Here is a 14,598-nt window from a genome sequence, read left to right as displayed (position 1 = left end):
TTAGTATTACCTGTGTACTAGGCAGAGTGGGCTAGGTTATAATGAGATGACACATCACTTCAAAATCTCAATGGCTTACACATAAGTGTTTATAAATCATTCATACTATGCGAGTTCAGACCGTCAGTGGGTGCTGTGTTCCCCTGAGTTATCTGACACCACCTGCAGTGCCACCATCTCGGCACGCTGCCTCAGGCTTCGTCGTTACAGGGGAATCAAAGCTGCAGGGTCTCAAATGAGCAATTAAATGGTCTAGCTGAGAAGAGACAGGTGTCATTTTTGCTCAGAATCTCTTGACCAGAACCAGTCACCTGTTTCCACCATGGCGTGGGACGTGGGATAATCGAATTCTCTGCCACATACCCGGAAAGAGGGGACAGCAGACGTGCCCAGATATAGGTGCCACTTCACTAAATAGCTTTCAGAAAAGTGCATCGTGGGAAAGAAATTTGCATCCTCTGAATTTGTGGTCAAGTATTTCTCCCTTTTGGAAATCTAAAATAAAACAAACCAAACCACTCTGATTGAATTTTGATATTTAACCAATGAATCTACAAATGCATCTTTTTCTAAATACTTACACAATAGTTTAATTTTAAAAGATTTTTTTTTAAGGATTGCACTATTCCATAACAACAAATTATTAAGGACAACTTAGCTCTCAGAATCATAAACATTTGCTGTGGTGAACTCGGGTACAAAAGTGTTAGTTGTTAATTCAGTGGGAGATTTGACCGTAGTCCAAAGAAGGCATGGAATTTGTTTTCAAATTTTGCTGAGACCTGTCAATGGCAATTACAGTTGCTTGATATCATTGAAATTATTAGATTACATTTCTCTGATTATATCTTTATCTGGAAAAAATCTGGAACCCCCTGAAATAATTGTCTGAAAGATGTTAGTATCTGCTTTAAAATCAGCTCATTCTCCCCCTTTCAACTTTTCTATATATAAAGTAGGAGTGAGGAAACTTCTAAAAGCAGAGCTTAATCTTCGTCTCCCAGTGGAAATACGGGAGCCCTTTTTCTGAGAAGGCGTGTCCCATAGGCTGAAGGTTCATCCTAATTATGCTACTTTCATTTAAGTGTAGCTATGCTTTTTCAAAAAGTCCTTCTTACGTTTGCTGAGTGAGGTTATTTTTTCCCTTTTGGAGTCCCGGAACTTTTACCATATTTTTGTTGTGCACACCTCTGACATCTATAACAGCATCATTTTCAGTAGTATGTTTTCAAAACTGGTCAAAAGCCAACTGCGTGTACGTTTTCCTTTTCAGGCAGCTGCAGTATGTCTCTCTAGCTTAAGGACACTCTGAAACTTATTAACGATAATACGGTGTCAGGAAAATGATTTGTACTGAATTTCTTTGTGGGTGATCTTACGGAGGGGGAAGTGTGAGTGCCAGAATCCTATGCCCCTGGCTGGGCTGTGCCACACCGAAAGCCCATCGTGTGTGTCAGGTCCTTGCTCCTATGTGCTGGGAAGTCTGAATCAGCCAAGGTATTAATATCTTTAATGGAACTAGTAGTTCTAATAGCTCTAATCTTAACAGTTTTTAGATAGTGGATGTAACCTTTTTTTTCTTCTTCTCTATATGGACAATCAGCTCTAATGCGTCTTTTGGAGCAAAAATTAATATAAGACCCGATCTTATGTTACTATAATATAAGACCGAGTATAATACGATATGATATGATATAATACAATAAAATACTGGGTCTTATATTAATTTTTGCTCCGAAAGACACATTAGAGCTGATTGTTTGGCTAGGTCTTATTTTCAGGGAAACACGGTATCTTCTGTCTGGCATCCGTTGTGTGGATATTTGGTTCTGGGACCAAGTGTGACATGCTTAGGGCCTGGTGGTGTCTTGGTGCCAAAGGTCTTGTCCCGGGAAGCATTTCAGATGAGATTTCCATCTCGGATTGGAGCAGAAGTCAATTTCAGCATTCTTCAGCTGGTTGTACATTGACTCTCAAATGAGGGACAATAGGTACATGACCCTGTGTTCATGGGAGTCACTCTCTGCAAAGAACACTTTACATGCGTTGAATCATTTCATCCTTTCACAACCCAGTGAAATAGCAGATGAGGCAGCTGGTTGACAAAGTTCGGTTCCTTGGCTCTCACATTGGAGCTGGGATCTCCTCTCTGTCATCCTGAGGCTTACAGCCTTGAACTCTGAAACACTGGGCCGTGCCTGCCCTCAGCGCAGGGAGAAGTCACCCTGGATACACACTCACATTCTTTCTTGCTCTCTTCCTCCACGCATCTCCCGTCCCCTCTCCCCATGTGTTATGCGACACATGACTGCGTCTCCCTGACAGGTGACTACACATAAGTGCCTCCATCTCTTCTCGGACTGAATCACGGGGCCCAAAGACGGAAGTCTGACCTGGCTGCTTCTGGTGTTTTGTGTCTTGGGTTCCTTGGGGCCTCATGGCCAGCTGCTGCGGTCCTTACACTCACAATCCGTCCCTCTGAAAGCTGCAGCTTAAAACAAGGACTCGGAATGTCATTAACAGTTTTCTCGTTTTCAGTGTTGCCTCTTTTCCTAAGGAGTTGGGGTTGATAGCTGACACCGGAGTCCCGTGAACGAAATGGGCACAGTGGAAAAACGACTTCTCCTTTGGGAGCCTTGAAGACACCACTGGGATAAGCAAGGGCAGAGCAACAGAAGGTCTTCCCAGCGGACAGAAAGGACAGAAACACTGAGGAGGACATGGACCAAAATTGGATTTCTGGGCTCTAGGCTTCCCCAGTTGCTCTGATAAAAGCAAGCAAAACACTATGTTGACATACTGATAAATGGATTCCTTGACATTATTTTTCCAGGCTGGCTAAATGTAATTTCCTGATGAAGTCTGTAGATAAAATAGTATTGCACATTTAGATTGGGCAAGCCTAAGTAAAAAAAAATTATTCTGGAAACGTGGGCTTGATTTTTCTTTTTTCCCCCTGGTATTAGAATATATGAACTGGAGTCCACAGTCTCTTCTATTCTGGAAGGAAAGGAGTCAATATTCTTTTTTTTTTTTATTATTGTGGAATATTGGGAAACAGTGTGATTTTCCAGGACCCATCAGCTCCAAGTCAAGTCATTGTTTTCAATCTAGTTGTGAAGGGCGCAGCTCACAGGCCCATGTGGGGATCGAACTGGCGACCTTGGTGCCATGAGCACTGCGCTCCAACCAAGTGAGCCAACTGGCCACCCCAGGAGTCAATATTCTTATTAGAGAAATTTGGATCTCTTATTCTTCATGCTGAGAACTAGTTCTGTGTGACTGCATAATGTCCCCCTCCCCTTTTATTTTAAACTTTCTTTCGAATAGTTGTTGCCTCCCCTCGCTGGGAGATTGGGTCATTTTTATGTTTTTTTTTCCCTGGGCCATCTCTCTGGCTGCCTGGGTAGCTGAGACAGCTATGAGGACCTCCGTTCAGGTGACTGCCCCCTCCTCCCTCGTGTAGTCCTGCAGCTGCGCACTTAGCTATGGTTGGCGTTGCCCATGCCCGTCCAACTTGCATTCGAACGGGGTGTCTGTTTTATGCCCACAATGGATCTATTTTCTAATCCTTCTGATAGTATGAGCAGATTACCAGCAATTAAAATAACAAAGATTTAATGTCTTCCTTTCTCTTTCCACATTGAAATAAAATATCTAGCACACAAAGAGGTGCTCTGTAAGATTTTGCTTATGCTGAATCTGACAATTCTCTCCATTTTTAAAAAATTGAGTAGTGGTTATGGGCTTTACTATTCATCCTTGCAAAGTTAGCCTCATTTCAGATTGTAAACTTGTACAACTCAAGATTTGATTATGTAAAAAAAAGGTGTTTGTTTGTTCCGTTTTTCACTGTAAAGTAGCTTGTACTGCAACTTTTATTAAGGTATTCTTTTTCTATTTGTTATGAAACATTCTGGTCACATAAACAGCTTTCTGTTTTCCCAAACTGGATTGCCACTACTGAACGAGCCTGTTTTTTTTTAAATTGTGACATTTTCTTAGTTGCTTTTCATAGCCTATTTTCATTACGTCATGGGGCAATGCCTCCAATTGGTTCATTTGCAGAGGCAGGAGGTTGTCAGCGTTTCCTTGATAAAATGTTTATGGGTTTAGGAGGTTTATGAATCATTGGTAAATATTTGCTGTGGGTTTATGAGCCCTCCACTCGTAAACATTGTGTGTGTTTATCTATTGCTCATTGAGATGTCTTTAGAGAATCAGCTGCTCAGGGCACATGCAGTGGAGGAAGTGTTAATAAATTACAGATTCGAAAAGGCTGGATGGTGAGGAACTCGGCATTTTTGTATGGGATTTCATTGTTAAAACGGTACGCTTCAAGTTACCAGTGCTGGTCATAACGGTTTTGTAATATTCTGAATCCCATTCTAGGTCTGAGTTTTTGGGCACTTAGTATTTTTTTTTAGACAGCAAAGGCTAACAGCTTTTTTCAGCACTCTTCTTACTGACACACACAATGGGAGTCACAGTGGTACCTTTTCCTCTCTTGGTTAACCCGAATGAATGAATACCAGAGTGAGTGCGAAAGTCTCTACTGCTTACTGTATTGGGAGAAGAGACTGGAAACGTGGCTTGTAATGAATCCAGATTTGGTGGAAACAAAATTTTTGGTAAGATGCTGATAGCCTAGATTAGACTTTTATGAAGAATAAAGAGCCGTAAGGAATGACCTCACAGTTGAAGTGGAGAAAGGCAGGCTGTGGCCTTACTCTCACCACTGCTTAGAAGAGAGACTCATTGGGTTGTTTCTGGTCCTGGGGATGAGGTTCATCAAGGCCTTCTAATCCGGGCACCCCCTGTAGCGGGCGACTCCTAACGGCTCAGTCTCGAAAGTTTCTGATGGGCAGGAACTGAGCACTCGCTAGGAAAGCCTGTTTCATTTTTCAGCAGCTGATAATTGTCAGAAAATGTTTACCCAGGAGTTCCCCTAGGATCTCCCACTGCAGTGGACCCAGAACTGAATTTTATGCCCATGTCTTCACGCTGGTTCTCTCCTCCTTTACAAGCAGGTCCCAGGGGACCTGTTCTGCTCTCCGCAGGTGGCTGGAGCCTCCAGCCCTATGTCTTCTCGTTGGCTGATTTGGCTCTGGAATGCTCTGGTGCTCACTAACTCAGAAAGACAGAGAAGTGGGTCTTGGAGTCTCCAGGTGGAGAAGCAGGTGGTGGTGGTGAATAGAGGTGTCTAATGCATGATACAGGCAGGAGAATGACACCAAAAGGTGCCTTGTCAGAAGTCCAGCCTGGAATCGGACAGCCTACGTTGGACTCCTGTCTCCTTAGCTGGACCGTTGTATGACCGCAGTGCCTCTAGCCTTTATGGACTCCTGTCATTTCTTCTGTGAGACGGGGTTATAGTACCCATCTGTCAGGGTTCTTGGAAGGAGTAAGGAAGTGATGCATGTAAAGCAGTGAGCAGAGAGGTGACACTCTAATACCGCACGGCTCTTAATGACCTTGATGTGGTGGTGTGTGGTCACTGTGGAGCTGGAAGTGTCTGACCTGGGCTGGGCCAGGCAGGGCCTGTAGGAGGCATGGGCTGAGCTGAGGCAGGACAGGTAGGGTGCAAACAAAGTGTGGCAAGTTAGCTACCAACTAGCTACCAAGTTAGATAGATAAGGCTCCAGGTCATCTTGGCAAAGAAATAGTGCCGATGTGATGCCTCTGACTAGTGGACCAAAAAGCAAACTTGGTAATGGATGTCCAATGATGTTTGGGAGGAAAGAATTGTGGGCGGAGCTGTTGGGCGACACCAGATGTATTTTCCAGAATATGACTGCTTTCTCTTTGGGTTTGCCTCATTGCGTCTTAGCGGCTGGAAACCGCCTGGCATCCTTGTTAGCTGGTGGCTGCAGGACCTGCTGACTTTTTTCAGGGAGCACTTTTCTGATAGAAGGGGGCGTAAGTCCCTGGGTAAAGCAGAAGGTTGGAAGAGATACAAGGGGAAGGTTTTCTCTTCAGATGGCTTTTTATTTTCCTGGACATTTGACTATAAACCACTTGATAGGCGTATAGTTTAAGGAGGCCGTTTTAAGCAACTTTGATTTAGAAGACAAAATTGAAGGTAACTGCCTTTCTACTTAGCATCTTCTGACTTTACCAAAATTATCCTCTTCTACCAAGTTCTGAGACTATACAGAGTATCACAATAAAAGTCCTTTTCTTCTCATTTAAAAGTCTCGGAACAAAGTAGTGATAGCCTCTGAGAACAAGGCTTTCTTAGACTCTCCCATCTCTGGTTCCCATGGCCCACCTGCCAGGGTGTACCACTTCTGTGTAAATAGCAGGATGGAAAGCAGTATTTGTCCTTGGCCAGTGAAGTGGGCTCTTGCTAGTGGAACATACATGGTTGGACATTATTGAGCAAGAAAAGAAAAATCTAAACTTTTGAAGCTCTTACTTACCTGTGTGTTTTAACAGCTCTTCTGTATGTTCTGTCCTTACGATAGGTTAAAATAATGTTTACAATGTATTATTGCTTTCCATTTGAAACTGACACAACACTGATGTTCTCTGTGCTGTACTTTAAAACGAGTTATTTGGTTTTCAAGTATACAGATTATATCTTACATACAGTCGTGACTGTTTCGGGAATTACCTGATTTCCTTCAGAGCCAAAGTAGGGATCATTTTAAGAGCCATCTACTGCGTTTGATTGTACTTCTCGATCCTTGTAATTGGAGAAACACATCCTGTTGGTTTCCCTCGGTGTGCCTTGCCCTGAGAGCTCCGTCACGGCGGAAGATGGGAGAGCAGACCCTGGACAGGGTGGGCATTGGGTCTGTCTGCAGCTGTTCAGTTTCTGTCCTTAACTTGCCAAATGGCCTCACACACTTGAACAATCCTTCTGGGCCTCATGTCCCCCACCCCCTTGAAATGACATTAATGTTTTCTGAAGTCCCTTATGACACTAACAATCTATGCTATTATTGCATAATCCTCAGCTGTAGCAGGTAGCCAGGGGACAAAGGTGCCAGTGCCAGTATATACATCATGGGGCTTACTCAGTGCCCAGTGGTTTCCTTCACTTTGTCCCCAAACCTACCCAAAGAATGTCATTTCCACAGTGGCTAATTCTAGACTAATACAGTACACTAACATGTGACAAATGTGCCGTGAAGCACATTGCATTTCATTTGCCTAAGAGTACTTAGCGTTACCCTTGATTTTGTCATGGTATCCAAGCAGAATTTCTTCAGTGTTTCCTTTCTTCAGTCAACTGTCTCTAAAATCAGCAAACCGAAGCTATGAAAAGAATTCAACAATATCCTCCTAACCCATTGAATCCGTTGTCTCTTGTGTTAAAGCTTTTCTGGTCTTCACTGGAGGCCAGTGCCTTTCCATTCTGCACTCTGGTCTTGATAGTCTTCTGTTTTTTTTTGGTCTTTCAACAGAAGAAGGTTCAAGCTTGGAGGAAATCGGCTTTAACTGGGGCGAGTACTTGGAAGAAATGGGTGCCAGTGCGGCCCCTCACACATCATTCAAACACGTACGTAGCACCCCTTCTCTCTCTGCTCTAAATTGGGAGGGAGGGAGGAGAGTCTGCAGGAAGATGCCAAACCTAGTTGGGAAAAACGGAATGAGAAGAAAAGGGAAATTCAGCCAAGATTTCCGAAAAATAAAGAAGAGATGGGGAAATTCGTTTGCTTTCCACAGATAACTACAGGTAAGATGGGCCTGGTTCTTATAGCTTATCTCATCTATCGTGTTTCCCTGAAAATAAGATCTAGCCGGACAGTCAGCTCTAATGCATCTTTTGGAGCAAAAATTAATATAAAACCCAGTCTTATTTTACTATAATATAAGACCAGTCTTATATAATATAATATAATATAATTATAATATAATATAATATAATATAACATAACATAACATAACATAACATAATATAATATAATATCAGGTCTCATATTAATTTTTGCTCCAAAAGATGCATGAGAGCTGATTGTCTGGCTAGGTCTTATTTTTGGGGGAACAGGGTAACACAGGGCTGGGCCCAGGGTAGGTGCTCAATGGGTGTTTTGCCTCGTTCTGTACTTCAAAAAGCCAAATTTGACAGATAACCGTTGCTGCTGAAAGGCACACACACAGCCTGACATGGTACGGTAGATTAGAATAAATAAAAGCCAGCAAACTAGGCAAATAAGTGGAATGTCTTCTTCGGAGGTGTAATGGCTGTATGTATTTATTGTGAAAGGATGCATAAAAGTTTTATAGCCTTTTGTGGGCAGATGAGTCAAATTAGAGGAAATACTATAAATATGCAGAAAACATTTGGATCAAGCCAAAGAATCATTCTTATAATGATTCTTTGAACAATGCAAATCGCATGCCTAGCAGAGGGCAAGTCCCAGGAAATTAAAGATTGAGTTTTTATCAGATTTTTGCTTCTATATAAGATTTTGGCAATATATCATTAGCAAGGAAAAGACTAAATTTCTAGGACCTAAGTTTTTCATCATTAGTATTGCTTTACTGGAAATGAAAATTTAATTCTGAGAAATATTTTTTTCCACTGTGCTACCCAGGGCAAAGATTTAGCCTGAGTATCGTAAGCAAATTGGGGCATTTTTTCAATCTGTTCTTGCTTTTGGCTCTCTTGCTGAATTAAGAAAGCAGAACTTGGGTTTTTTATTTTAATGCAACATTTTATTCTTTTTGGAGGTGTTCTTTTGAAAAGGAATTTAAGACCTTATTAAATTTGCATGGACTTACAAAAATAGATTACATTCCCAAGTCTCTTTTTTATACTGACACTCATAATGTTTTAATTCTTAGTTTATTTTGAGTGTGGTTGTGGCATTTAATGAAACCAAGAGGTAAAAGTGTTTCTGGGATGACTTCGTTAGGTTCCTTGAGGCAGTTTGGGAAAGAGATATTGATCGACACCGTTTTCCTTTCCTTCTTTACCAATAAGTGATCAACATCTTTCCATGAGTGATCAATATCTTTCCATATGGAGTCTCTCCTGTTCACTTTAATCCAACCAGGTCTCCCACCTCCCTTTCAATCACCGTAGAGTGCCTTTTAGGAAGCACAGTGTCCCCAGGCCTGTGTGCCATGTGTAAAGGAAAAGTGTCATGGGCTCCTTGAACGAGCCATTTGTAATCCCATCACCTCTTAAACAGCTGCTACTCATGGAGATCAGATGCCTTAGCGGTGTTTTTTTTTTTTTTTTCTTTTTAACCAGACTGGGCAGCTTTCTTTGGGGGGCAGGGCTGGGAAATACTAATAGACTATAATCCTTCATTCATTAATAAAAAAGAAAATCCATTCTCTAAGGCTGTCCTGCTTACACCTGGAGCTATGGAGCACGTGGAAAGTGTGTTGTTCAAATTGGGATGTGCTGTAAGTATAGAACACACACCGGATTTCAGAGGCTTCGTTGGCAAATAATCCCAATAATATATTTTATATTGATTACATTTTGCAGTGATGACGTTGGGTTAAATAAAACACCTTATTAAAATTCCATCTGTTTTCTCTTTTCATATGTGGCTACTAGGAAATTTAGCGCCACGTTGGTGGCTCGCATTACATTTTCCTTAGTGCTGTCGTAGGGCAGCAGAAATACTGTTTGCAGGTGCTGCGTTTTGAACAGGTCTGGTACTCTTCCGATGTATGCGTCTGGTATAATAATGGTTTTGCTGTGTTTCCGGTTCCTTCAGGTTGAAATCAGCATTCAGAGCAACTTCCAGCCAGGGATGAAATTGGAGGTGGCCAATAAGAACAACCCGGACACATACTGGGTGGCCACTGTCATCACCACCTGTGGGCAGCTGCTGCTTCTGCGCTACTGTGGTTACGGGGAGGACCGCCGTGCCGACTTCTGGTGTGACGTGGTGATAGCGGACCTGCACCCCGTGGGCTGGTGCACGCAGAACAACAAGGCCCTGATGCCCCCGGATGGTGAGCCCTGTGCGCCCGGGCGTTAGGCTGGCCTACGGCCATCCTCCTTCACGATGCTTGTAGGGGAAGCCCCGTCACCGTGCCATCACTGACTTAGAAGGAAGGTCTAGCGCTGTATAGGTTGCTTCCTGGGTTTCGTTAGCTTGAGGGTGCCGGAGTGAGGGGGAGCTGGGTGCGTTTTCAGATGTCGGAGCTGATGGTGACAGCTGAGCCAAGCACGGGCTGTGATGAGACAAGGTCCTGGAGCTTTATCCTCAGTGCGCGGTTAGAGGTAGGAAAGGAGGCCAACAGGGAAGCTGAGGGCTGAAGTCTCATTGCCCGTGGGTGATGGCTTATGTTGCTGTTTTTTGGCTTTAACACTTGACATTATGAATAGTGCTGTAAAGCATTGAAACAGGTCTAAGTTTTAACCTGCCTTCTTGTGGGGAGGCTGTCAGGGTGTGGAGCGTGTGGGAAACCAAACAGATGAGGAGACATGACTTTGCTCTCCAGGGAATTGTCAAAGCTTGTATAGATTAGATCCATTTAGTTGCTAGAAAAATAGTGGCTCTCTACTGGGGCAGTTTCACCCTCCAAGGGACTTGTGACAATGTCTGGAAGCAGTTGTGTCTTTGAGAGGGAGAGGAGGGCGGAGCTTCTGGCATCTGGTGGGAGGAGCCAAGTGCTGCTAAACTTCCTACAGTGGGGAGGACAGCTACCCAGCCAAGAATTATTGGGCTCAGACGGCCAGTAGTTCAAAAACCCTGCTGTCAAAGAAGGGGCAGCATGTGACAAATGCATCACAGGAACTCGTCTGACCGAGAAAGTGAAAAAAACCAAGTTGGTGAATATTTGAATCTCAACACCCTCCCCTCTGTGTTCATTCTATTACATGGCAGCAGTTATGCTTGAAGACTTTTGGTGCTAATTCTCAGGCATGTGGGGTGTCTTCTTAGCATCTGCTTGCCACTTTTCATTTTGAATGGAGATTTTTATTGCGAAGTGATCGGCAAAGTTTTAGAGCTAAATTCCAAGGTTTATTTGTCTACCACATTTGCAATTGTTTTCGGCTTTCGGAGCACTTGAATTTTATCTTCCTTTTTAAGTTTTGATATTTTGTTTTTTTGATCGGTTGGAATGGCCTATGGTTTTTTTTTTTTTCCGTTTGTTTGTTTTTTACTTCCCTTTGTTATGTTTAGATCCTGCTAAAGAGAGGGTCTTAATAAATGCATGAGTTTGAATTGCATTTATGTGATGTGTAAGGATTAAATCTGTTGCCTTGGCCTCCGCTAACACCTCGTCTCTTTATTGTCTCAGAAGCAAGGGAGCAAAGGTCTTTGCTCTCTTCTTTGGTTCTTTGCGCCTGCTCTCTCCTATGCCTAGAACCTCTTCGTCTCCTCTTCCTCCTTAGATGGCAGCTCATCTAATGCTTCCTTAGGCGCCTGAGGTCGCATCCTGGCTTTGCTCATAAGGCCTCATGCGCCCATAATGCGTATCATGTTTGCAACTGTGCCCCACATTGATTGTTTTCTTTTTTCTTTTTGATTGTTTTCAATGAGATATAACTCACACAGTATAAACTTCATCCCTTGAAAGTGCGCAGTTCGGTGATTTTTAGTATAGTCACAAGGTTGTGCAGCTGCTATCACTGTCTAATTCCAGAGCATTTCCATCACCCCATAAATAAACCCTGTACCCAGTTAACAGTCACTCTCTGTTTCTCCCTACCCCCAGGCCCTGGCAGTGACGAATCTGCTTTCTGTTTGTATAGACTTGTTTTTTCTGGACTTGTTGCATCCATGGAATCCTATAATTTGTGGCCTTTTGTGTCTGGCTTCTTGTACTCAGCATATTGTATTCAAAGCTGATCCATATTGTAGCATGGTCAGGACTTAGATTCTTTTATGGCGGAATCATATTCCATCATATGGAGGGACCACATTCTCTTTATCCATTTGTCAATTGTTGGACATCTGGGTGCAACTGTACTTTGAGTTGTGTGGTTCTTTGAGTAGAGGACTTTGATCACCTCCCCCCACCTCCAGTTTTGGTTGGGTCTTTATACATAGAAGTGTGAGCCTTTATTTCTGACCTCTGTTGAGGAGCGCTTTTCAGGTGAGCCCTGGAGAATGGTTGTTAATGGGTCAGGTTTTATTCCTTTCTCACATTCTAGTTCTGCATAAGCAAGGAATAGGGTAAACACTATACTGTAATGCTTTTGGTAATCTTGTCTTAGTCCCAGGCCCAGCTTAAATTGTGCCGGAAGTGACATTTTTATTTATTTATTTTTACCTTTTCCACAAAATTTTAAATGTATGGTACATTATTGCTAACTGTAAGCGTGATGGTGTATAGCAGACCTCTGGAGCATTTTCATCCTGCATAACTGAAACCTTGTACCCACTGAACAGTAACTCCCCATCCCCCTACTCTGTACCTGGCATCCACTGTTCTACTTTCTGCTTCTTTGAGTTTGATGGTTTTACATGCGTCAGATAAGTGGAATCTTGCAACATTTGTCCTTTTTGGTAGCATGTGACAGGATTTCCTTCTTCTTAAAGGCTGACTATTTCATCTGGCTTTGAATTAAAACAACCACTGAGGCGAGAACGTATCATATACCATATTTTGCAGTGTATAATGCAACTTTTTTGGCCAAACTTGTGAGGGAAAAATAAGGATGTGCCTTGTACATGGGTAATACTAATTCCGTATCAATGTAAGTGTTTTTAATTCTTTTATTTATGCTTATGAGTTAAAAGTGTTAACTCTAGAAATAAATAATGATATCCATATGCAAAATAATTCCCCGGAATGCGATAATCGGTTTTGTTGAATTTATGATGAACTTGCAACGACGAAGAGTTCTTGGCCTTCTGTGATGCGTAAATATCGTAAATTTGTTACCTGTACATAAGATTTCTTTTACCTTGTATTCGTGTGTTTTGTAATTATTTGTTGTATAAAATTTCTTGTACCATAATATGTTAAAAAATAAACGTTAAAATTCCTTTACAATACAAAAAACAAGCACCCAAATGTAAACAAATACAAATTTGAATTGAAAACGTAAAACAAAAGAGATTTTTCCCTGAAAGTTTGGGCCAGAAATGTGGGTGCGCATTATACACGGCAAAATAAATTATTAATTTCACTTTGATTACTGATTTTCCATAAAATCAACCATTATTGATGGATGAATTGTACTGATGGAATATTGGGAAAATAGCAGTTCTAGTTAGAGAATTATAGACCTTCCCATTTGCCCAGCTCTGCACACAAAGGCCACATACACTCAGGAGGGTACAGGCAGACATGCATTGATCCAAGGGAGCAGAAACACACTTGGGGGCACTGCCAGAGAGGGACACAGAAGGGGACCGAGATGCAGGTCCTGACTCCTGGCTGCAGCCTTCCCTTTCACTGTCCTCGCTTATTCATGACTCTCTCTTAAAGTTTGACACTTTAGTAGCTAAATGCCCTTGGAAAGGATGCAAGATGGTTTCATTTAAAGAGTTTTTAGTGAAAAGTTTTAGGGAGAACTTGCAGTGTACTGAATTTTAACACTCTTAAGAGCTAATGTGATCATTTGGTAAAAATCCATGCTGTTGCTTGAGGAAGAGGGCATAGTTTATTCATCAATTCTTCTTTCTCACTTGGATGAAAAATGTGACCACAGTGACAGTTTCCGAAACACCGTCAGATTTGTTTCCGACGGCCTTTGTGCTATTAGGCAAGACACAGACACACTTAAAAAGACAAATTCACAATGAAAAATGGGGAAACCATGTAAAGAGGGAAACCATTAATGTGACTAAAAGATTGGAAGGCCCTACAAACAGTAACAACATATGCTAATTTTGAGAATTTCTTTATTGCTCGTTTTAAAGAACTTTAACAAAATTTGGTAGGTAATCAATGAGACTTGCAAATCTTTGGTGCAGAGAACAAAGTCAGAAAACAGCACGTTCATAGGGCAAAAGGTTTTATTGATCGGTGTAGTGCAGGATAATTATTGCTTTGTCCCACTGGGGATCGTTGAATCTATTTTTGAATGAGGATTCTTGTTCATGTGTTTCTGTCTTAGAGAGCTAATATCATTGTAAATTCCAGCTGTACCTGGTCAGTCTTTGTGGCGATTCACTTTGAAAGGCAAAGGCGCTGCAGAATATTAACACGAGTTCAAGCAATCTGTAATGTTTTTGTTTGGGATGCTTCTTGGTGATAGAGGGATTTGGTGCTGATCCCAGGAATTGGGGGTGGAGAATGGGGTGGCATGCCTTCAAGGGAGGAGCATGGTCGTTGGAGCCAGGAGGTGGGGCTCTTATCCTGCCTTTGGCATTGGTTTACCTACATGCGGGAGTCCCCTCTCAATTTTCGAATCTTTGAAATGAGGAGGTTATAGTATGTAATCTCTAAAGAGCTTTCCAGCCTAGCATGCCTTGGTTTGTGATCCTTGTACAGCAAAGAAGGGGGGAGAAGGTGCTAGTTTTCCCATGTATGTAAGAGGAATGGAGTTTGTTTTGGAATGAGGGTCTATGGAAACCTAGCCCAGGAATCAGCAGGAAGAACAGAAGTCGTTTCCAGGTTACTGTTGGGGATGATGAAGTTTCAGTGGATTGAGGGACTAGAAACTGGGTTGGGAAACTATTGTGAGCGCCGGGGTCCGTAGTCCCCTGCAATAGATGGCAT

General features: G+C 42.3%; 1 protein-coding gene across 3 annotated transcripts in view; it reads left to right on the top strand.

The window, feature by feature from the left end:
* Positions 1–14,598, top strand: part of SFMBT2 (Scm like with four mbt domains 2) — a 200,199-nt gene that overhangs the window by 25,667 nt on the left and 159,934 nt on the right. For all 3 annotated transcript variants that reach the window (XM_019738252.3, XM_019738251.3, XM_019738253.3), the window contains exons 3-4: positions 7,413–7,507; positions 9,687–9,927. In XM_019738252.3, coding sequence (XP_019593811.2) covers positions 7,413–7,507; positions 9,687–9,927 — 336 coding nt within the window. The remainder of the gene's footprint in view (positions 1–7,412; positions 7,508–9,686; positions 9,928–14,598) is intronic.

This window comes from Rhinolophus sinicus, chromosome 1 (genome assembly GCF_057876585.1).
Source record: "Rhinolophus sinicus isolate RSI-liver-muscle chromosome 1, RSI-T2T, whole genome shotgun sequence".
NCBI classification, from domain to species: Eukaryota; Metazoa; Chordata; class Mammalia; order Chiroptera; family Rhinolophidae; genus Rhinolophus; species Rhinolophus sinicus.
This window is presented reverse-complemented; position numbering and strand designations above follow the sequence as displayed.